This window comes from Bidens hawaiensis, unplaced genomic scaffold (assembly GCF_021521415.1).
Source record: "Bidens hawaiensis isolate Kalapana, Puna unplaced genomic scaffold, B.hawaiensis_p1.1 tig00027344_1, whole genome shotgun sequence".
Classification (NCBI taxonomy): Eukaryota; Viridiplantae; Streptophyta; class Magnoliopsida; order Asterales; family Asteraceae; genus Bidens; species Bidens hawaiensis.
The window spans coordinates 14,357-38,934 of NW_027505094.1; the positions used below are offsets into that span (position 1 = coordinate 14,357).

General features: G+C 40.3%; 1 protein-coding gene across 1 annotated transcript; it reads left to right on the plus strand.

Annotated features, from left to right (window-relative positions):
- Positions 1-1,278: 1,278 nt before the first annotated feature.
- LOC143610656 (ethylene-responsive transcription factor ERF039-like) lies at positions 1,279-2,019 on the plus strand. The gene has a single exon (XM_077085069.1). It carries the CDS (start codon positions 1,304-1,306, stop codon positions 1,883-1,885), a length of 582 nt encoding a protein of 193 aa, XP_076941184.1. The 5' UTR covers positions 1,279-1,303; the 3' UTR covers positions 1,886-2,019.
- The last annotated feature ends 22,559 nt before the right edge of the window (positions 2,020-24,578 follow it).

Below are 24,578 nucleotides of genomic sequence, written 5' to 3' on the forward strand. Positions count from 1 at the left end.
TACGGACTGGCTCATTTAGGCGGGAGTTTTCCCCCTCCCGCCTTTGCTCATTCCTTCAGGTGACACTGGGGAGAGTTAAGTGCCTTGTGCGTGTAGCCATGCTGCGCGGGTGGCCTTCCCTAATGGCTTGTATCCGAGGCTGCGGGGACAGGCGGAGTCCTTCACCATTGGGAGGCATTTCCTGCGGGACCAGCTTGCGTACTGCGCGTAAGGACGTTACGTCTCTGAGCATGGTTGGTCCTGCGGATCCAGTTGGTCTCTGCGCAGACGTCCCTGTTTAAGGTGAGTCTTGCGGATCCAACTGGGCTCTGCTGGGACCTACCTCTTCAAATATCTTCTAGACAAAAAATATATATCATTATTCAAACAATACTTAATAGTTAATAGTTATACAAGTCTTTTAATATATATAAATAATATTAATAAATAAGTTGACATAAACCGTTAAATTTCTTTTATTACACTCTTTGTCTCGTTATGAAACCTGTGAGATCCATTAATGCCAAAAGTTGAACACGTTTATAAAAAAAGCAACATAAAGGAAAAGCAAAAGAAGACAGGAGAAAAAATGGATTATGCATAAATAATAAAACAAAAACTGCAATATTTAAATTACCCCAAATCCCGAATGAATATTTTCAAAATAAAATGTTAATTATTCATACTGATTTTGATTTTTCTAGCATGACTCACCTAGAAATAAAGGTGTACGAATCGGTTTATAACTCAAAACCAATTTTGTTTAAAACCGGTTCGATTTGATCAACAAAAGTCAAAACAAGTTTATAATCGGTTTCGGTTCGGATTAAAATCAGTTTCATGATCAAGTTATGATCGGTTTTTGCTCAGGTTTGGTCGGTTTAGGTTCGGTTAACCAGTTTTGGTGGAGAAAATTACAAACCGTTTTAAATCTACGGTTTCAATCGGTTCCAAATCAGTTTCTGCATAATCGATTTCAAAGCGATTCGAGTTTCGAGTCATTTCGGTTAACTAGTTTATTTGCACACCTCCACCCAAAAACACAATTAAAAAGGAAACCCAGACCGGGCCAGACTACTTATTTTTCATGTTCATTGGTCAGTCCCTATTTAAAACCAAAATAAAATTAAAATTATCTTAGAAAGCTTAAAATCTATTAAAAAAAATACACAAGTACAAATTTACAACAATAAAAAATAGTTCAGTTCTCTAACTTATATATAAGAACCAACACTTCTCATATTCCTGTACAAGACAAGACTTCTAACCTTATTTTCCCACATGCTCTCATACCTTTACCTACCAAAACCTGTCTTAGAATAACATGAATCACACCACCACCATCATTGACGCCGCCGCCGTCAAACGGCCCAAAACACGAGAACCCACTGACATCGAAATTACCAAAAAAACTAAAAAAACCAACATTGATAATATAAAACAACAACAGCACCCAGTGTACCGTGGGGTACGCAGGAGAAGCTGGGGAAAATGGGTGTCAGAAATCCGCCAGCCAAAGAAAAAGTCAAGAATATGGCTCGGAACATTTGACACCCCTGAGATGGCGGCTAGAGCACATGATGTAGCCGCCATGGCCATCAAAGGTCGCTCGGCTATTCTCAACTTCCCCGAACTCGCTCACGAGTTCCCTAAACCGGCTTCCAACTCCCCTAGAGACATCCAAGCCGCGGTAGTTAAAGCCGCTACATTGGTCCTTCGAAACCAAGCCGAGCCGAGCCGAATTGATCAAGTTACATGTACTTCATCTTCACCTCAATGTGATGTAACGGATGACCCGTTTCTTGATTTGCCGGATCTTTATATGGACTTGGGTTACCGGAACACATTGGGGGATAAGATTATTGGTAACAATGAATTCTGGCCAGAAGATTATTTTATGTGGTAACAATAATAATGGTAATAGTAATAATATTATTACAACTAGAATCCTTAATTTATTTATTTGTCATATTGAAATATTAGTTAATATTGTGTTTCTTCATTTTTGTACATTATTGAAGTTAATTTATGGTCACTTTTGATTTTTGCATGGCTAGTTCTAGTTGAGCAGCTAGCAAGGTTTCTTAATTATTAAATTATTAGTTTTTGTTTAGGACATCCTGCTCTCTAATTTGAAGAGTCTCGTTGTTCCACTCTGGCTAGACCATATGTTATCTTAACCAGACCCACGCTGCTTCAGAGTTTGGCTCGGGTGTTTCCCCGAAAAATCATACATTCAGCTGCCACTTGACAGTCGTTATGCCACCACAATAGTAGAAATCTCTGGTGTAGCACATGAGTAATAAATGTAAACTATAAAAAGAATACATGAATATTCCCGCCCAAAAGAGCCAGTCCGTACGCTTCTGGGAAATCTTTTGTACTATACCTGCCAAGGTATGGACAAAATAGACAAGATCTGACCAAAGCAGCCCATGAACCAATCACAGAGTGACAGCTCACCGACAATAGTACGAGGAGGAGCACGCTCTAGTACAAAATGTCACTATCAGCCGCTGCCTACCCACCAACTCCCATCGTGGCACGTACATAGCCCATAGTTGGTGGAAAAGAAATATTATACAGCTGGCCGTACCTGCTTGGAAACCTACATTCGGCTATAAATACTCCAACACCTTGAAACGATATCATCATCTCATATAATCTTATCTTTAGCTATTTCTCTCTATATACACTTATATTCAGAGTAATCTAGTCTGATTCTCACGCCGGAGGGTGGTCACAAGGAGGAACCCCCCCCCCCCCTTCTCAGTGACGAGCTCACGGTGTCTGTCTCACGATGTTGGCTAATCATACATTTATCTTAAACGATAAACAAATTGTTTTTGAAGAAATTTTTGACTTCGAAACGTATAAATTGTCTATGTTGAAAGCCACTTAGCATAAAAAAAATCCCAATTTAATGTAATACAATAACAAAAGGTTGCAAAACAGTCACTTGAAATAACTAAAAATACCAAGCTTAATAGTGCCCCTAGCTACAATCATCAAAGGTGCTTTTTATGCCTTTTGAAATTAATTTCTTGTATATATTTTTATGATTTTATCTCATGGGCATAAAGGAAATAATAAAAGAAAATGGGAATTAAATATCAAACTAAAGCAGGGAGAAATCACGTGTACGAGCAAGCCTGAAGCAAGAATCTTCCAGATCAGTTTCTCATGGAAATGTGTCTTGTGGCTCTAAATATTTCTAGGTTAATTTAGTGCTAGATCTAGGGAAACATATTACATATTCAAATCTTGGATGGTTTTGTCGTGGATTTTACACTAGAAAACAAGAGTTTTTTCTTCTTAAAATATAGTAGTAGTATTCCATCCGTCCCATTATAAGTATCATAGTTTGATTTTTCAAGTCTTTTTTGTTTAACTTTGACCGACAATATTTTTGTTTGTGTTATATAATACTTGATGTAAAATATATGAATGGATTGGGTTTTAAATGTATTTTACATTGATATAATTTTCATCAAGTATTATATGACACGAACAAAAATATTTTGCGGTCAAAGTTGCAAAAGAAAGACTTGAAAAGTCAAACTATGACACTTATACTGGGACGGAGGGAGTAATATTTACCATTCAATTCAAATTATTACCATAAAGTAACATGTAAAATGGTAACAAATTGTGTCACACAAACCTTCTAAATAGCAAAATTGATCATATTAAAAACAAAGTTTTTAGTCTTAGAGCCAAAAATTACTATCTACGACCCCTTGAATCATATTCAAGAAATCCACAGCCTAAATAGTTCTTTTTTTAGTAACTTTTATATCAAGTATTGATGATTCTAACACAAACGACTATATCTTTTATACATGTTTATGCTTCAAAGGTTTAGTTTCACGTTAATTACATATCGATGTTAAACACATATATTTTACCTATGTGGATATCATAATACATATAAAGTTAAGTAAAGTGAAAGTCTTCTACGTGTTTTAATAACTTTTGTCAACTTCATCTAAAAAGGTTTTTTTGACTCTTTAGGTTTCACGAGTCGTGTCAATTTCGTCCAAATTGCTTACTATCGGTTTCCAATGTTCACTCTATAATGAGTGTTTTTTTAAATTGGCAAAAATTTGAGAATTGCTAACGGATAATCATGTATTCTTTTTATAGTTTACATTTAATACTATTTGATGATAGGTTTATTTTTAATATGATTTTGTGATTAGACATATGTGACAATTTTACATATGTATAATAAAAACTTTTCATACGTGTCAAGACCAATTTATGCATGTCTAACCATAAAACTACATATAACAAATCACGAAGGTACTATGAAATAATCTCTATAGTAATAAAAGAAAGCTTATTTTGTCCATGTGTGATATATCAACTCTCCCTTTTATTTTGATCATCTATTTTTTTGACACGTGGAACCCTCTACTTCAAGAATTTTGACGGTTAATTTTAAAAATAGAAGTTATATGCAGTTACATATAGTTTCTTTCCACCAAAATCTCCTATTTTAGCCTCTATTCATACCCCATATTCAACACCTTTTTTATTTACTACCAATATTTGATGATTCATATAATCCCAAACATTATTGTTTAGCCAAATTGGAGCCCTATTCTCCTAATATCGATGATTTTAGGAGTAAATTATTATTATTATTATTATTATGGTCGAATAACCCCCGTTATATGTGTTTGTTCGATTAAGATCCCAAAAAAGAACAAAATTTTCATATGGGTTTCTTTTATCTTTGTTTTTACAGGTTATTGGAATCGATCTTTGGTCTCATTCTTTACCGCCAACAATTGTTGAACTTGCAGAGGATAGACATTAGCGAGTTCATTTGACAATTGAAGAGGTAGGTCCCAGCAGAGCCCAGTTGGACCCGCAAGACTCACCTTGAACAGGGACGTCTGCGCAGCGACCAACTGCTCCCGCAGGACCCACCATGCTCAGAGAAAACCTTACGCGCAGTACGCCAGCTGTACCCGCAGGGAAAGCCTCCCAATGGCATACCCCGCCTGTTCCCGCAGTTGCGGATACAAGCCATCAGGGAAGGCTACCCGCACTAACAGCAAGGCTACACGCACAAGGCACTAGCTACTTCAGTAGTCACATGAAGGAATGAGCAAGGCAGGAATACTCCCGCCTAAATGAGCCAGTCCGTATGCTTCTGGAAGATCTTTTGTACTATACCTACTAAGGTATGGGCAGAACAGACGATTTGACCAGAACAGCCCATGAACCAATCACAGGGTGACAGCTCACCGACAACAGTACGAGGAGGAGCACCCTATAGTACTGTTTGTCACTATTAGCCGCTGCCTACTCACCAACCCTTACGATGGGACGCGCGCAGCCAACAGTTGGTGGAACAGTGCGTAGTCGGCAGTAAAGGAACAGTGTACAGCCGACCTTGTTACTGTCGGCCGTAGTCTATCCACCAACCAGCATGGCCTGTGCGTAGTCCACTGTTGGTGGAACAGGAATACTATTCAGCCGGCTGTACCTTCTAGGAAACCTATCTTCGGCTATAAATACTCCAACACCTTGGAATGGTAAGGACATCATCTGATATCTCATTATCTTATCTAGCAATCTCTTAATATACACTTATATTCAGAGCAATCTAGTCTGATTCTCACGCCGGAGGGTGGTCACAAGGAGGAACCCCCCCTTCTCAGTGACGAGCTTACGGTGTCTGTTTTGCAGGTCACCTGAAGAACAACCTTCTCTGCTGGACCTCATACTCGTGGGAAACATTACTTAACCCCCAGATTATCCGTAATCTGCCCCGTGTCACTTAGTGTTTCTTCATTGGCGCCATCCGTGCATAGAAGCTAGAACTAATTCTTAGTTTTTTCAAAATTTCTGAAGAAATGGTTAACGTTACTCCGGTCCCAAGGCCAGTAAGTGACCAAGAAACCCCGGTGACCACAACCCCAGCAACTGGGAACACCGGCGGTTATACAAATCTTACGAACACTACCCCGGTTACCCAAGCCGGGGCAAGTGCAGTAAATATTCCACTGGGGTTCACTGATACCCAGTTGGAGAAACGAACGAGGGTCCCTCGCCAAACACTAGATCAAGTTAAGGCGTGGGCCAAAGCACGTCAGAAAGAGTTCCAAGCTGAGTTGGATGAACGCTTGCGTTCAGTTCAACAGGCTGACGAATTCGGCAGTACTCGCCAACATCTCAATATGAACAGTGAGTGCGAGTACTCAGACGATGAGCGGGAAGAATCCGATACCGACGCAAACCCTCGCCATAAGGCAAAAGGGAAGCGTAAGGAAACGGACTTCCAACCGACAAGGAATTTTGGGGAAGCCTTTAAACCAACAAATGCGGAGAGAAACCTGCGTAACTTCTCCAAAACCTTTAGACCAACTGCTGCAAATGCAGGAAAGTCTAAGTTCGCAAGGGACATTGCGGAAGCAATCGCCCCGAGAAGTGCCAAACAAATGTCCAACATCGGCACTTATGATGGTCTATCCGACCCAGACGACCACTTGAACAGATTCATTGCGGGGGCAACCGTCAGTAACTGGACGGAACCCACGTGGTGTTATATGTTCCAGATGACTCTGGTTGGAGCGGCCAGGGCATGGTTCGATCGTTTACCGGTCCACCATATTTATGATTGGGCGGACTTTAAGAACAAGTTCAGCCAGCACTTCAGCCAGCAAAGGAAATATACTGAAGAACAGTGGACGATCCTCAACTGCGTTAGAGAAGAGGATGAATCTTTACTAGACTTCATCACTCGCTTCAACTCCAAAAAGCTAAGTCTCGGCAACATAAGTGAAGATCTTGTTCGCGCCGCTTTCATCCAGGGCGCCGAATACCCAGAGCTTATCCGCACATTGACGGGTAAGGACGGCATGCCATCAACATGGGATGCCATCATGACGGCGGCCAAGCGCTTTGCCGAGACGGAGAAGCAACTGGGAAGGGATCTTCCCCAGAGTACACACCTCTACACGCAGAGGACTAGAGAAAACAATGTTCGGATCGCCCGGCAGAACAAAAAGAGGAAGCTAGGTATCTGGCAGTCAAGGGTAAACTTTGACACCTCATCCAGCTCTCACCCTCTTGTTGGCGGAAGAAATAACACACACCCTTCAAGCCAAAAACACCGGTGGACGCCACTCACCAAAAGCGTCACGGAGATATTTGCCACTGAAAAGCTACCATGGCCAAAAGCTCCAATGATCCGGCAGCGACCTAATGCGGATCAGAGTAAATCCTGTGACTTCCACGGGACAAAAGGTCATAGTACGGAAGAGTGTACATCCTTGAAGGATATTGTTGAAGCATTCGTCAAGGATGGAAGACTGGCACACCTGGTGGCATCAATCAAGAATGGAGGAAGGAACGACAACCGGTACCGAGGCAACGGACGAAAGCCCGTTGACATCAGCATCAACATGGTTCATGGTAAGATCAGAGGAAGAAAAAGGCGAACGACAGAACCATGCGCGTGGAAGGAAGCTGAAGTGCGCTTCCCGCGAGTGCCAGGAGGACCCAGCAAAGAAGACCCTATCGTCATCAAAAGCCAGCTGGGGCACTACATCACTTCTCGCACTCTTGCTGACAACGGCGCCTCGTCAACGGTGATGTACAGGCAGTTCTTCGACAAGCTAGATGACGAAGACAAAGAGCGCCTGGAAACGATCTGCGCCTCGATGGAAGGGTTCGATGGCAACACAAACACCCCCCTGGGCATCCTATCTTTCCCCGTCACTCTTACGGACGGGAATCACTTACGCACAGAAGACGTGGATTTTGTCGTAATGAGGAAGCCACACCACACATACGACATTCTCTTCGGAAGAGACGGGATGGCAAGATTCAACGCCGTGGTATCCTCAGTCCACGGCATGATGGGATGGCCAACAGCTGAGGGTGTAGCGATGATCACCGGCATTCCCCAGGTATGCATCGCATCTGTCTCATCTAAACCCAAACCAAAGATGGCTAAACCAACCATCACCGAGCCAGAAAGATGGGCCTTCAACGGCAAGTACCCTGACCAGGCCGTTTCCATTGGCCCAACAGTTGTTGATCCCACACGCACCTTACTCAAGCGCTTATTACAGAAAAACGCTGACATCTTCGCGTGGACACCAGCTGACATGACTGGTGTACCCCGAAGTAAGGCAGAGCATAAGCTCAAATGCGATCCGGCTGTTACGCCAATCGTACAAAAGCGCAGAGTAATGGGGCCAGAACAAACTAACGCGTGTAGAACCCAAGTCAAGGAACTCCTTGACGCAGGCATCGTACGCGTTAGTAGATATCAAACATGGGTTGCAAATCCCGTTATGGTACCGAAGAATAACAAACAATGGCGCATGTGCATAGATTTCAAGGACTTGAACAAAGCATGCCCCAAAGATTGTTATCCGTTACCCGAAATTGATCTTAAGGTGGATTCGTTGGCACCGTTCCGCCTTAAATGCTTCCTGGATGCGTATAAGGGGTACCATCAAATCCACATGGCCGTTGATGATCAGGACAAAACCGCTTTTCGGACGCCCGATGGCACATTTTGTTACCAAATGATGCCATTCGGACTTAAGAATGCCGGGTCCACATACCAACGCCTGATGGACAACCAGTTTCATGACCAAATCGGGAGGAACTTGGAAGTCTATATGGATGACTTGGTCATCAAATGCCCTGACCCAGAAGCGATGTTGAAAGACATTGAAGAAACTTTCAACACGCTTAGGAGGATAAACATGAAGCTCAACCCGAGCAAATGCGCCTTTGGAATGGAAGAAGGGAAGTTCTTGGGGGTCATCGTCACTAAAGATGGCTTCAGAGCGAACCCTGAAAAGGTCGAAGCCATTATCAAAATGGAATCACCTACTACCATCAAACAGGCTCAGACACTGAATGGACGACTAGTCGCACTTAACCGCTTTTTGGCAAACCACGCGGATAAGTCGTTTCCCTTCGTGTCAACGTTGAGAAACTGTTTAAAGAAAACGCACTTCCGCTGGACACCAGAAGCGGAAGCAGCTTTTCAGGAGATTCGGTCACGCCTGATCGAACTCCCAACGCTCACAGCACCAAAAGCGGGAGATGAGTTAATCCTATACCTTTCCGCAACATATAGAGCAACCGGGGCAGTCCTGCTAGTAGAGCGAAAAGGCATTCAGATGCCAATCTATTATGTCAGCCGTATCCTAACAGACGTAGAAACCCGGTACTCTACCCTCGAAAAATTAGTCTTAGCACTTATACACGCTTCACGCAGGTTAAGACGATATTTCCAGGGTCATCCAATCACCATTCTCTCCAACTTCAAACTTGCAAACGTTCTAGGCAAACCCGAGTTATCGGGACGCCTAGCCAAATGGGCAATTGAGTTGGGGGAGTACGCGATAAAGTATAAGCCAAGACCAGCCATAAAAGGCCAGGTTTTGGCCGACTTCATTGCGGAAGTGCCTGCATCGCGGGAAAAAGAGTGCCAGGAAGAGGCTCAACCCTCTCCAGCACAAGACATCAATGATGTCTGGCGACTCTACACTGATGGAGCAGCCAGTAACGAGGGTTCAGGCGCAGGGCTGAAACTAACCAACCCAGCAGGCCAAGAATACACTTACGCTATTCGACTGGATTTTCCAAGTACGAATAACGAAGCCGAATATGAGGCATTCTTGGCTGGGCTGAGAATTGCGCGTAAGATGGGAGTGAAAAACTTGGAAGCCCACGTGGATTCCATGTTAGTAGCCAATCAAATCAACGGGACGTACACGGCCGTGAACGACACAATGGCCCTGTACCTCGCACAAGCAAAATCCCTTATGCGCGATTTCAACGACTGCAAAGTCATACACGTCAAGCGAAGTGAAAACAAATCTGCGGATGCGTTAAGCAAGCTTGCATCATTAGCCTTCACCCACTTAGGAAAGGATATCCGCATTGAACTCCTCGAGACACCTTCGGTCCCGCACAAGGAAATTTGTGTCATCCAAACCGGCACGGAAACGTGGATGACACCAATAATAAAATACCTTGCGGCAGGTACACTACCAGAGTCAAAAGCACAGGCAAGAAAACTACGCTGTAAAGCACTGAATTATCAACTCATCGATGACATCCTTTACAGACGTAACTTTCTTGGCCCACTCTTAAGATGCGTGGACAACCAAGATGCTGACTACCTCCTAAGGGAAGTACACGAAGGCATCTGTGGAGTACACGCAGGTCCCCGCGCTGTTGTAGCTAAGCTAAACAACGCGGGATACTTTTGGCCGGGGATGCATACGGATGCGCTGGCATACATCAGAAAATGTAGGTCTTGCCAGCTCTACGCACCCAACACGCACCGCCCGAAAAATGAACTTGTTCCAGTCACCTCTTCATGGCCATTTCAGAAGTGGGCCATCGATGTGACAGGCCCATTTCCTACAGCAGCAGGAAATGTTCAGTTCCTAGTGGTAGCCATCGACTACTTCACCAAGTGGATAGAAGCAAAACCCTTAGCCCAAACAACCGCGAAACATATCAAAAAATTTATTTGGGAATTTATTAATTGTCGTTTTGGACTTCCACAGAATTTGGTGAGCGATAACGGCACCAACTTTGCTGACAAGAAGCTACAACAGTGGCTGAAAGAACTTCAAATCACTCACACCTTTACCTCAGTGGCACACCCGCAAGGTAATGGTGAGGTGGAAAGAGCAAATAAGAGCATCGTCGAAGGCATCAAGAGAAGACTCTTGGAACACAGATCCGGCTGGGTGGACGAGCTTCCGCACGTCCTTTGGGCAAACAGAACGCTGAAGAAGGCCAGTACGGGAGAAACCCCGTTCAGTCTCACTTATGGCACTGAAGCCATGGTCCCGGTCGAAATTGGTTTACCCTCACCAAGGGTCTTGATTCAGCCAGAAGACAATGATGCGGAAAGACGGTTGGACCTTATGCTAACCGAGGAACGCAGAGACTTAGCCGCAGTGCGTGAAGAGAACTACAAGCGACAAATGCAAAAGTACTACAACACGCGGGTAAAACTCTGCAACTTCAATGTAGGAGACTACATACTGCGTAACAACGAGGCTTCGAAACAAGAACGCCCGGGAAAGCTGGCCCCGGTCTGGGAAGGGCCATACATTATCAAAGAAGTCCTGGGAAAGGGCGCATACCGGCTCGAAAGGCTCGATGGCACTCCCATCCCAAGAACATGGAATGGAGCTCAATTACGCAAATGTTATATGTAGATCAATTCCAAACTTGTAAAGAAAAGGCCTAGAGCCACTTCTAATGGAAATGATTCTCCTTTCACAATGTGTTGATAGCCTTACCTTTATACTTATGAACTTCCCACACTGATGTGACGGTATTCACCGCATAAATGGGGGAAGAAGTAAGTCGTTACGTGTGGAAGGCGGCAAAACCCGCATAAACACAACGCTAGAAATCTCAAGTTTTAAGGAAAACCTACACGCAGGTCAGATGTAAGTAAAGTTTAGCCATCCTTGTAAGTGCAGGTGACGGTCTTACCCGCACAATCACGAACAAGGAAGCAAAACTTCAACCTATCATCTACCACGTTTAAAGGTTAACTTATTCTGAACACTTAGAAAATTTCAAAGGAAAAGATGAGGAAAACTTCCACGCAGGTCAGATATAAGTAAAGTTAAGCCATCCTACTAAGTGTAAGTGACGGTCATACCCGCACAATCATGAAAGAGGAAGCGAAACAAACTTATAATTTACCACGTTAAAAAGTTAACTTATCTAAGTACTAAAGAAATTGCTAAGTTAGATCAAAACATGCGTAAAATAAACAAGGCAAAGAACTAACACAATCTTTATTCCATCAAATTCAAATATTACAAAGATTGTTGGGTGCATACCCGCATACAAAAGAAGCTATACATAAGCAAAAATCTACGCTAATTGTGGAAAGGGATCTTCAGAATCAAGCTTCAGGACCACTTCCACTTGGACCCGCTCCATCAGTAGAGCGTGGTGGTTCAAGGAAAGCTTTAAGGATAGCTAGCCCATCATCAGCAGCAGCGACTTCGTTCACCTTCTCCACCACCGGATGCGGGAAGGCGGCATACTGGTTCACTGCTTGGTCATAAACAGCTTCAGTATCCACATCATACAAAGGGAAGTTGGAAGGCGGGATGCCTTTCTCAACGAACCCTAGACCAAACAGGAAGCCGGCCTTTTCCCCATCCTCATGAGAAGCGTTGAGGGCTGCGCTCATAGCATCGTCATAAGACGTCTCTGAGAAGACCCGATGCACAACCTACAAAAAAGAAAAAATACAAGTATCAAAACCTTTTCTATTTACAAAGAAAAGCGTAAAGACATGAAAAGCTTACCTGAGACAACGCTTCTCGAAGAAGCCATTCCTTGGCAACCAGAGCTTCTTGGAGGGCGGCTTGAGCTTGGGTACAGGCGCGTTCGGCTTCACTTTTATTGAGGTTGGCAAGCAACACTTCCTTTGCAGCAGCCTCTTCGACGCCCTTTAGCTTCCGCTCAGTGTGGTCAAGCACGCCCCTCTGGTCCAGGATCTCTTGGAGCTTCTTCGCGTCCTCCATCACCAAGGCATCATGAGCCTGTTGAAGCGCCTCTAATTTAGCTTTAAGTTCTCCATTCTCGAGGCGTAGAGGCTCAGCAACAGCTTCAGCCTTGGTGGCCCTTTCAGTTGCGTTCCTGGCAGTTTCCATAGCCAGCCGAAGCTGTTCGTTAATAGCTTGGGCAGCCTTGGAACGGGCCTCGAGACGGGCCTGAACCTCAACTTCAAGGGCCTTGAACGCCTTCTCCTTCTCTGCAGCCGCGGCGGAAAGCCTCCTGTTCTCCTCCTGGACAGCCCGCGCCTGAGCCACTTCTTGAATGCGAGCTGCTTTTAACTTGTCGTTTTCACGACAAAGCAGCTCGACGCGCGGCTGCATCCGGGCCAGGAGAACCCGAAGCTCATTGGTTAGCCTACCCTCCTGGTAGCTAGCCATGGCTTCCCCCAACGCACCACTGGGAGCTGCGTGACGAGCCCAATCCACGCACTCCACAGGGGTGCGAAGGGTTGTTCCTCGGCGGATGTTCCATCGTGGAACATACACTTCATTGGAATCCGACACTGCAAAAAACAAAAATCAGTTAGGAAAAGATGATAAAAAAAAAAAAAAACAAATATAGGCCAAGAGAACCCTACGCACCTGTAGGGTCAATAACAGGCCGATAGCCGCCAAACCCGTTACCTAAACCCAAGGGAAATCCGTCCAAGAGGTCAGGTAGATGGGAAGGAGGCAGAGGTTGGCGAGAAGCCCCATGCATACCTGAAGGATTGGCCGTCGAGGCCGATGACGGAGGAGGCATGGTGAAGTCCGCCGCGGTCGCCGCTGCGGAGTCCGCAGCAAAAGTAACCGCCGGCTCAGTGAAAGATGCGGTAAAAATGGCACTGACAGCCGGCGGTGATGTCGTCACAACTGGAACAGTTGGCTCAATGGAATGAGCAACTGAACCAGCGGAAGCAGGCGCAGCCGCCTGGGTCGTCGCCTCAGGTAGGCTGACCAAGCCTACCGTCACGGGCGGAGGGGTACTCCTCCCCGCTCCACCCTGGAATGCGTCAACATCCACGCCTGCACAAAGAAAAGTATTAAAGATGGAAAACTATGAAGTTAAAAATAAAGTTTGTACTTACGGGTTTTCTTGAGCCTGAAAGTGCGGACAGGCGGGGATGAACCCGATGGAGCCGGCCTCTTTGCGCCGCTTACCGTCGTCATCCGGGGCTCTCCGGAGGTGACAGTCGTCACAGCCTCCGGAGCGGTGGTCTTCTCACCACCGGGGTTCCCCGCCACCTCTTCGCTCTCGGCCTCGGAGTCAGACCGAGGCACCGGATCGGCAGTGGAGGCCACCTTCTCCTTCCCCTTCCCGCCGGCAGCCTTCTTCTTCCGCACCAACGGAGGACCATCTGCGGATTCCTCATCAGAACATAAGATTAGAGGAATTCCAGCAGAGGTTTCAACATTGAGGGGTCGAGGGTTGAATAGCGCCTTACCTGGCCGCCTGGCGCTCAGGATCTCGTGGCCTAGCGGGTAGACCTCCACGAACCGATCCGCCGTTTGTTCTAGGATGGGCAACTCGTTCTCGTCTAGTGCGCGAGTACCCATCCGAGCGGGACCGTCAGCCTCCCGCGGATACAGGAGCGACTGCAAGTCGTTCCCCTCTGAAATAAACAGGAAAGAAGTTAGAAGAGATTCTAAATCAACAAAAAGAAACATAGCATACCATAAGGAATATAGTTCAAACCATATTCGAGGATGATCGGGATCTTTCGCGCATCCGCATCCTTCCACACCCGGCTCATCCCGAGCATCACCATCCCGGACTCCGCAAACCGGTAAACCGGAGATTGGACTCGGGATATCCTCGAGAACCATTCCGCCTCCTGGTAGTTGGAGGCGTGAAGGCTGGGAAGTGCTTGCCCATTTTTGAATTTCATGGCAAGGGGGATGGCACGGGCGGAGATGAAGAAGAACTCCCGCTTCCACGAGCGAAGACTGCGCTCGGTTGCGCAAATCTTCAAACCCTTTATCCGGGTTATCAGGGTATACCACCCCTGGATGCACCTCCAAGAGTAGAAGGTCATCAGGCGGTCGACAAAGGGCTCAATGCCCAGAATCCGGCACACCCACTCGAAGTGCCGAATCTTGGCAATCGCCATCGGGTGCACCTCGGTCAGGTGCACACCGTGCCTCTCCAGGACACGGTACACAAACTTTGTCAATGGGAACCTAAGATTCCCATAAACAAAGAATGCAGCATAAACCCCGATCTTGCCTCTGGGGGCATCATACACCGTCTGATGGGGTTCAGGAAACTCAGGCTCGAGAGACTCGAGCATGAACTTCCTGACGATGTACTGATACAGATCGACAGGCAAAGCACACTGGCACTCGCCAGCAGTACTCTTGTCATCGGCAGCCTCCTGGGCTGTAGATTCGAGATCACGAGAAGACATCTTGCAGATGAAAGAAGAAAACGATTTCAAGGGAATGACTCGACGGAAAAGATGAGTATTCGCCGGAAATCGTTAAAGATGAAGAGAAAAGTGAAAGTGTGAATTACAAAGGACCCTTTCCCCCTTTATATACTAACGCAATTAATGTGATGAATTTAATGCGGAAGAGAGAGACTTCGAAGGTGAAATGAAACTATGACACGTGGCAAAAAGCAAGCTGGCAACAGCTGTTGAAAGGACGCGTACCATTAATTTCGCGGCCACGCGCCCGAAAAATCGGGCCCACGCGCCTGAAAAAGCGTCTGGAATGACCATGTACTGTCACGTCACCATAACTTCCTGCACGTCCTGACACAGTCAGAAGAAACCGTCGCACGACGTTTCAGAGATTTGGACTGTTCTTATCCTTTCACCAACTCTTCGAATTTCAAAATTCAAAAAGATTCAAAAGTAAGCGGGAAAATACCCCTTACATTGGCAACCAAGTAACCATAAGACGGGTGCGGGTACAGTGTCAAGGCAAAACCCTTCACATACTTAGCACCCGCAGGGAATTGACGCCAGGAATACCTTGGAAGTAAAGTAACCGTAAGACGAGTGCGGGTACAGTGTCAAGGCAAAACCCTTCACATACTTAGCACTCTGCAGGGAATTCAAACCAAGAAGGATCTTCGGGGCCATGCTTGCGGAAACGGGAATAACATCCCCGCATGGCGGGAACGTCGAGAACTATATTGTTTGAAACTCCAAGATGGAATTGGTGGTTTTAGCATAATTGATCAATATGTTGAAAACTACCAAAACCCCATGGAGAATCCACACAAGTGGGACTCAACGCTCCTGACTTGCGAGGAGGTTACAAACCTACCCGCTTCATACCCAAAGATCAAGCAGAAAAATCGGGAATTTCTGCGTGACATCAGGAAAACCGCGGGAAGAATCCCCACGGAAAACCTAAAAACTAAAAACCCTTTTCAAAACCCCTTGCTAAGTCCAAAAGTTCACCTCACTTATTACTAATTCATGAGAAGAACATTGGACTGGGGGGACTTGAAGAGGTAGGTCCCAGCAGAGCCCAGTTGGACCCGCAAGACTCACCTTGAACAGGGACGTCTGCGCAGCGACCAACTGCTCCCACAGGACCCACCATGCTCAGAGAAAACCTTACGCGCAGTACGCCAGCTGTACCCGCAGGGAAAGCCTCCCAATGGCATACCCCGCCTGTTCCCGCAGTTGCGGATACAAGCCATCAGGGAAGGCTACCCGCACTAACAGCAAGGCTACACGCACAAGGCACTAGCTACTTCAGTAGTCACATGAAGGAATGAGCAAGGCAGGAATACTCCCGCCTAAATGAGCCAGTCCGTATGCTTCTGGAAGATCTTTTGTACTATACCTACTAAGGTATGGGCAGAACAGACGATTTGACCAGAACAGCCCATGAACCAATCACAGGGTGACAGCTCACCGACAACAGTACGAGGAGGAGCACCCTCTAGTACTGTTTGTCACTATTAGCCGCTGCCTACTCACCAACCCTTACGATGGGACGCGCGCAGCCTACAGTTGGTGGAACAGTGCGTAGTCGGCAGTAAAGGAACAGTGTACAGCCGACCTTGTTACTGTCGGCCGTAGTCTATCCACCAACCAGCATGGCCTGTGCGTAGTCCATTGTTGGTGGAACAGGAATACTATTCAGCCGGCTGTACCTTCTAGGAAACCTATCTTCGGCTATAAATACTCCAACACCTTGGAATGGTAAGGACATCATCTGATATCTCATTATCTTATCTAGCAATCTCTTAATATACACTTATATTCAGAGCAATCTAGTCTGATTCTCACGCCGGAGGGTGGTCACAAGGAGGAACCCCCCTTCTCAGTGACGAGCTTACGGTGTCTGTTTTGCAGGTCACCTGAAGAACAACCTTCTCTGCTGGACCTCATACTCGTGGGAAACATTACTTAACCCCCAGATTATCCGTAATCTGCCCCGGGTCACTTAGTGTTTCTTCAACAATCATCAAGTACATACTCTATTGGTGCTCTTTGCATTCATGGTTACAAGACAAGGGTAGAGCCGTTCATATAATCAAGGTACAAAAACTCTTGCAGTGATTAGAAACTTCTGTTTTTCAGAGTAATACTTTATTATGAATAATTATATAGTTAGGCTAACTTGATTGATCATATCTCCATGTCTTTGTTGATTTCTTCCCCCTATTAACATGTGATTATTTGTTTATAGCTTGTAGTCAAATCCTTTGTTTGGGCACGACTTAGCAAGTAAATTTCTTTGAGGTTTAAATTAACACGGTCTAGGTGAATTGGTTTAAGGTCTTAGACATTGTTTTTTCTGAGTGTTTTTTTTAAATAAAAGTTATTTATTTATTATTATTTTTTTGTTATTATTGAGTATTTATTGAGTTTGTTTTGAATACTTATGTTGGATGGAGAATTATTTTTATTGGATGTAACATCTACCATAATAACCATAATTATAATTTAAATAGTTTAAGTGATATCCTTTAAAGATTATGTGGCACCGACCTTTTTGGTGTATAAATCAAAGTATGGATCTATAGATTGGTCTATATGGTGTAATTTTTCGTTTTTGTAGTTTGGTTTTGTTAGTGGCTGGTCTCCGGTTTGTGGAGGTGGCTTGTTTGTGGGGTTTTTTAGTGTTGTTGTGGCGGTTGTTTGTTTATAAAAGTTCATAGTTCGAAAAAAAAATGTGGCACCGAACTATTGGTATTTATCTTATATATATAATGGATGTATGGTATATACTAGGCTTAAATTTGAATACTACAATTCCACTTCATTGTGCATTATATCTTACTGTGTCAAAAGTATCACAATTGACCCTTTTAAAAAAATATATACCTCGAGTGATGTTACATTTATGTCACTTCTATCTCATAGTTATTCATATAATTTTGAATACAGAGTCTTAATTATGTATGTATATTTGTCATGAATAACTAAATTCAACATGGAATTTTTAGCACAAGAGTGTTATATCACTAGGCCAATGGTGGGAATATATTGGTTAGCAACATTGTTCATTATTTTGTAGGTTTAAAAAACAAAGTTATAATTGGCTACTGCATTTTAGGTTTTGAATGAGTGTTTAGAAGTATATAAGATTGTGAAATTAATATGTAATCTGTATATATAATAAAGGAAAATAGGTTCCGACACGTGTCACCTCACATTCATTTGGGACACGTGTCAGCACCAGGTTGTGTTTACTATTGTGTTCAAAAGGCCACGTCTCCCTTAACCCTTTTGGGAATCTTCCTCTGCAATCTTTATATTCTAACAAGTAAGCCATCTTTTCCGTCGCAGAGCCGAAACAGGTATGATTTTCAATTACATGAAAAATCTTCATATTTAATTGGTATGATTCTCAACAAGACTCTAACACCAACCTCTGTCCCTTACCTCCACTATTTTCACCCAAACCCAACACCCAAAACCGCTTAATTTTGAAATTGAATCAAGATTGGGCAAAAAGGTTTAATATTTCGTGTTCTAGGTTGAAAAAAGAGGGGTTTTTAATGTGAGGTGTGAAGCTTCTGCTGTTGCTGAAAAAGAAGTTGAGGGTGGGTCTAGAGAGACGTATACCAAGCTGAGGTGGGTTTCTTGAAGTTTTTGTAAATTATATGAAATTTTTGGTTGTAATTAGGTTAATTTGTCTTTGTTTTAAGGTTAGTTTTATTTTTTCTGAGGTGGGTTTTTGATATTTCCTTAAATTTCATTTAACTTACCACATGTTCGTTTATTCATGGTGTAATTATTATATGAAAACAGTCTAATATCTTTTTGTTTTTGTTTATTTGATGAAATGGATCTAGATTTTTATCTGCTGAAATGTTTACTTTTTACTGCAACTGTGTTTTTTTTTTGTTTGCTTTTAATCTTTTTATGTTATTTGGCTGTCTAGATTTAGGAATTTTCGTAATTATTAGGTTCTATGCTATGCTGTTAATACCGATGCTATGGCAATTATCGGACCTCTAGCAGAATATCGGTACCGATAATATCAGAGATTGGACCGATATATCACCATTTTTTCCATTATCAGCTTAATTGTCAGTTTTAGTGTTTTAAGTTTTAATCAGTTTCTACTTGCTGTAATTGTTAGAATAGTTACAACTTTGATCCTTCATCTTTTATGTATATATTCTTTATATTTTCATTTTTAACCCAAATACCCTCGCGATTTTTAAACGGTCATATTTTTTTCGTACGTTAATAATTACAACCTTGATCCTTCATCTTTTATGTATATATTCTTTAATTAACTTTTCTATTTTCTTGAAGCTTCCATTGCATAGTGAAAGTGGCATCTGAAACAATATTTTTGATTATTTTTTTTGTAGAGACACCGGTATTGGAATGACTCGGGAAGAGCTTATAGACTTCCTTGGAACTATTGCTCAAAGTGGCACTTCTAAGTTCTTAAATGTTCTTAAGGTACTTCTCTCTTTTTTCTTATATAGCTATGCACTTATGCGCATCAGTTTCTTAAATGATTTTTTTAATGTTTTATCATGTTATAGGAGAACAAGGATCTTGGAAGTGATAATAGTTTGATTGGTCAATTTGGTGTCGGGTTATATTCGGAAAAATTGATAAACTATTGGAAACCATCTCCACCTTCACTGCTTGGCACTTCCATACATACCAGGTGTGCATATTAATAAACTATTGGAAAAATTGAAGCCATAAATAATAATGAACTCACTCTCATTAGAGATCATATTCAGGTGTCACTTTTACTATATTTGGTGCTAGACTTAGGCTACTCTAACACAAACACCATACAGTTTCACATGTAGAATGCGTGCTGCATATCTAATGAAAGCTCATGATGAGCTTAATGTTGTACTACACAAAATGATGTTTATCTTTTTGGATATTAACACCAATGGGCTACCATATATAGCACACATCCTTTGTTTTCTCTTTTTCTTTTTCATTTTTTTTCCTGGTTAATTTGGTTTGTTTATAAATTTGAAGTTTTCTGATTGATCAAATTGCTTATGATATTGCACTTTAGTATATAAAAGAAATAATATTTAAACAATTTACTCAATATAATCGACTAATGTTTTTGTATCTACATTTTGAATTTATAAGTGGATTACATTTTGACTAACAAATATATTATCTTTCATAATACAAAAACCTCTATATAATGTGTGTAGAAGTGCATCAAAACTGCATGATTCGGTAGCTGCAAAGAGGATAGAGCTTAATCAGTTGAGATTGAAGTTAAAGCTTTATTCGGATTTAAACCAACAAGTAAGACAGTTTATTTTAACTTATTTATATTATTCCGTTTGTTTAGAGATGATAAAATGGTCAAAATGCGTATCTTTATTTTGATTTTATTTAAGTGGTTATGTCTAATCCTTTCAATTATAAATGTAGAAAGATCTGGTACATGAGTGGGGTCAAGATTTTGCTCTACAGAAAGTTGTTGAGGTAATTAACCACCCCTTTCGTTTAATTTCGTCAATTTTTATAAAACAATACAAAGTTGATCATGTACTCTCTTACTATTATTATTATTATTATTATTATTATTATTATTATTATTATTATTATTATTATATATTTTTGGTGACATAGTCTGCACTTAAAAAGATCAAATCTATCTTATCGAAATAAACATATAGACTTTAGAATGCAATGGGTTTTTTAAGAAAATGGTCATTTTGGTTTGGTTCATATTTGTTTCAGCTCATATTTGGTTCATGCCATAACGAGTCTTTTCAACGAAATGGTGATTTTAATTCGTACCAGAAAGGGTCTTTTTAGAAAATGATCATCATAAAGAGTTTTTTAGTGAAATGATGATTTTGATTCAGATCAAAAAGGTTCTTTTAGAAAATGATCATCTTGGTTCGGGGTAGTACGGGTTTTCAGAAAATACTAACAAGTTATTTATAAATCAACTTTTTTGTGATATTTTGTATCATATTACAACAATTTTACAACATTGTTGGTTTGTAAATTCTGCCATGGGGTTTGAAAAAAATAAATAAAAGAAAACCTATGACTTTATTTGAATTGAATTGTTTAGAAAACTTAAACTGGTGTCCATCAATTGCTTATCAAAATGCTTTATACATTTTAGGTTTTGTCTAAGAGTCAATACTCCTGTGTTGAAAAAGTCTAAGCTTGATTTTCTTTTGATCTTAACACAATTTTTTTCACTAATTTATAGTATGCAAACGAATTTGTTGTGATGTTATGTTTGTAGGCTGAAGCTAATGATGATGTGACGGTGCTGGGGATGACTAGACCGAAACGGTTACCTAATGAACTCTTCTATGACCTTGTGGTATCTATTGCAACAAAATTACAATGCTTTCAGGTAAACAAAAAAGGGGACCAAAATACCCTTGTGTTTTTTAATCTAGGGTGTGCCGAGCTCGAGCTTGTCTAGGCTCAAACTCGACTCGTCTTGAGAAGCTCTCGACGTTTAGTTATAATAGAGTAAACCAAAATACTCTTATTCACAGATTTCATAATAATGTAAGGTTGCCTCTTTAAACCTCTTATTCATTAAATATTGTAATTTTATGCATTTTATTCTCTAAAAAATGTGTCTTTATAACTCCTATTACAAAATCAAAATGTGTCTTTATAACTCCTATTACAAAATCACTCTGTTGTTTTTTTTTATAATTATTTTTGTGCCTTTCATTTATTTTTGAATAATTTTGTATATTTTGGTCAAAGTTAACTTTTTTTTGTGGTTGACCAGATATTGGTCAACATTTACTTTTATTGAAAGACCTGCTTATTTAGTTCGTGCTAGCAAGCATAAGGGTATTTTGAGTATAACTGAGATTATGGAGATGGGTATGAATCTGGTATTGTTTTGGTTAATCATATTCAATATTGGGTCGAAAGTTAAAAAAGTTAGATGTACATATTTGTATCCAGTTTTTGGGAAAGTTTTGAAAATGTACTTGATGTCGGTTTAGCACTAATTTTCTATTCTATGACAACTACATGATTCTTTTGTTTTTGTAATTTTGTTAAGGAGTAAAAATCCTTTTGACCCACTAGAGATAAAACATAAATTTTTTTATGGATAAGTATTTAACCTCACATCATAAGAGTAATTTAAAATAAAATGCGTATTGGACCTTAAAAAAATTGTGCACATTTGAATTAAGTTTTCGACTCATTTTTTAGGTGTCATTGATGTAGGTTTAGCAATTCTTATTAAACGAAACTAAATACGTCTTATTTGTTTTTTATCAGTTTGCTTTGGAGTTAGATCTTTCTCTACAGATCCGGAAGCCGGTGACAATATACAAAAGCCGTAGGCGAGTGCAGTGACTTTTGAAAGTCTTTTGAAAGTCTAGGGCATCACTATTATGACAACTAACTAGGACAACAAAAAGTATAACTACTATTTTGTGACTAACACTAAACAACATCCATATAAGTTATAGAGATTATAGACGTAAGAAAACAAAAATCTATTTTAGGTTATATGAAAAAAAAAAAACAGATAATTGATTTTTCTTGGTTACATAAATGTGTAACTAAATTGTGAAACAATTTTGAAATTGTAAACTTATCTTTATCTTTATAGTTGATCAATATGAATAGTGTTTATAGATTGAAATGAAAAAGTTGATAAACATATTTAGGTAAGGTCTAGATTACTTTTCTACATCGTTTTGAAGTTGAAACATAACCATACATCAAAAGACGAAACATACAAAATGCATTAAGCTTTTAAAAACTATTCAAACTTTTTTGGAAAGAGTGAACACTTCAAAATGTAAACGTGTACTTTTTGTCAAAAATGAAGTTTCTAATTTTTAAATATGTGATATGTAAATCTTTTATTCAAAATTAAAAAACAACATATATACTTTTAAAAGAAAATGGAAATTTATTATACCTTAACAGCGTATATCATATGAGAATTTAATTAGTCTCAGTCTTTGATTATAAATTAAAACAGTAATAACATTGTATGAAATATTTTGAATATTATAGTTTTAATGTATAAAATTTGATTTTTTAAATGCGTATTATGAAATTATTTAATAAGTATAATAATGTTTTTTTCTACATAAACAAGTGACTTATATCATTTTCTAATAATACTTATAAATTTAAAATATTTATAACGTGATATATGGACCTAACTTTTTACAATTCAAGTTATTATGATAACATCACAAATAAGTTTGACAGAAACTACTCATCACAAAAAATAATAATATATTTTTGGGTATATGAAACAAGTTAACAAAACTGAATGATTGTTGATTACATGAATATGTAATGAAATATGAAACAATTTGAAATGAAAAGTTGCTAAACATATTTAGGTATGGTCAATATAACTTTTGTAGAACTTTTTGAAGTTGGAAAATAACCATACATCATAAGAGGAAACAAACAAAATAAATTAAGTTTTTAAACACTATTCAAACTTTTTGGATAGGGTGAACACATAACGATGTAAACAATTATTTTTTCTCAAAAATGAAGTTTCTATTTTTTAAATATGTCTTTGATTATAAATTAAAACAACAAATATATACTTTTAAACGAAATTGAAAATTTTATTATATCTTGACAACATACATCACAATAAAAAATGGAATCGATATGTGTCCAGGCATTGTAATTTTAGTTACTTGGCTACATGCTAATTTGATTTTTAAAACTTCATAGATCATATTTAAAGTTACTTTGTTTACTTTATCCACTTTATATTTGAAGTTAAGGGCATGTTTGAGATTGAGTTTCAAAAATGTTTATTGGTTTTTTCAAAAAACCATTTTGAAAAGCCTGGTTTTTGAAAAACTGTTTTTTAACCCTATCAAGAAGCTAAATTAAGAACTATTTTTTTGATTGCCAAACACTTTTTAACTTATTTGCTTTTTGAAAACACTAATAAGCGAATAAGCATTTTTCAAACTCAATCCCAAACATGCTCTAAATAATTTTTAAATTGTTAACCATACTAATATTGATGTAATTTTGTAAATGATAATATCTTTGAAATCTGAATTTGTCACCCGATTCAAAGGTTAAAATGGATTATTCGATGTGACAAATCTTTAAATACAAACATTATATTCTCTATAAAAAATGTTTAGAAATTAGTAAATGGAAACCAGAACAATATATCTTAACACAATATACTTTAATTGAATTTTATAGCTATATGTGTAATTGATTTTTATAAGTTTTACACATTTTATTATATACTGTTATTAATATATTTAAAAAAAGACATAATGTCAACCCGTGTAGCACACGGGCATATAAGCTAGTTGTATATAAAACAATATAAGCTAGTTGTATATAAAACATCGTTAAATATAATTATATTTATTTACAATAAATTTTTTAATTACAAAATGTTTGGTACCTAGCCCCGTGTAGTTCACGGGGTTATAACCTAGTATCATATATATAATAAGAATGATAGACAATATGAATGGTTGATACTTGATAAGTGTTTTTTAATTATTTAAAAGTTCCGAAATGTGTGTAGGTATGTACACATATAGTGTTAGGATCAATTACGAAGAGTTTTTTACATGATAAATGAAGTATT

Bases quoted from the DNA above. Each gene is read 5' to 3' on its own strand.
- LOC143610656 (XM_077085069.1), top strand. From the start codon at position 1,304: ATGAATCACACCACCACCATCATTGACGCCGCCGCCGTCAAACGGCCC.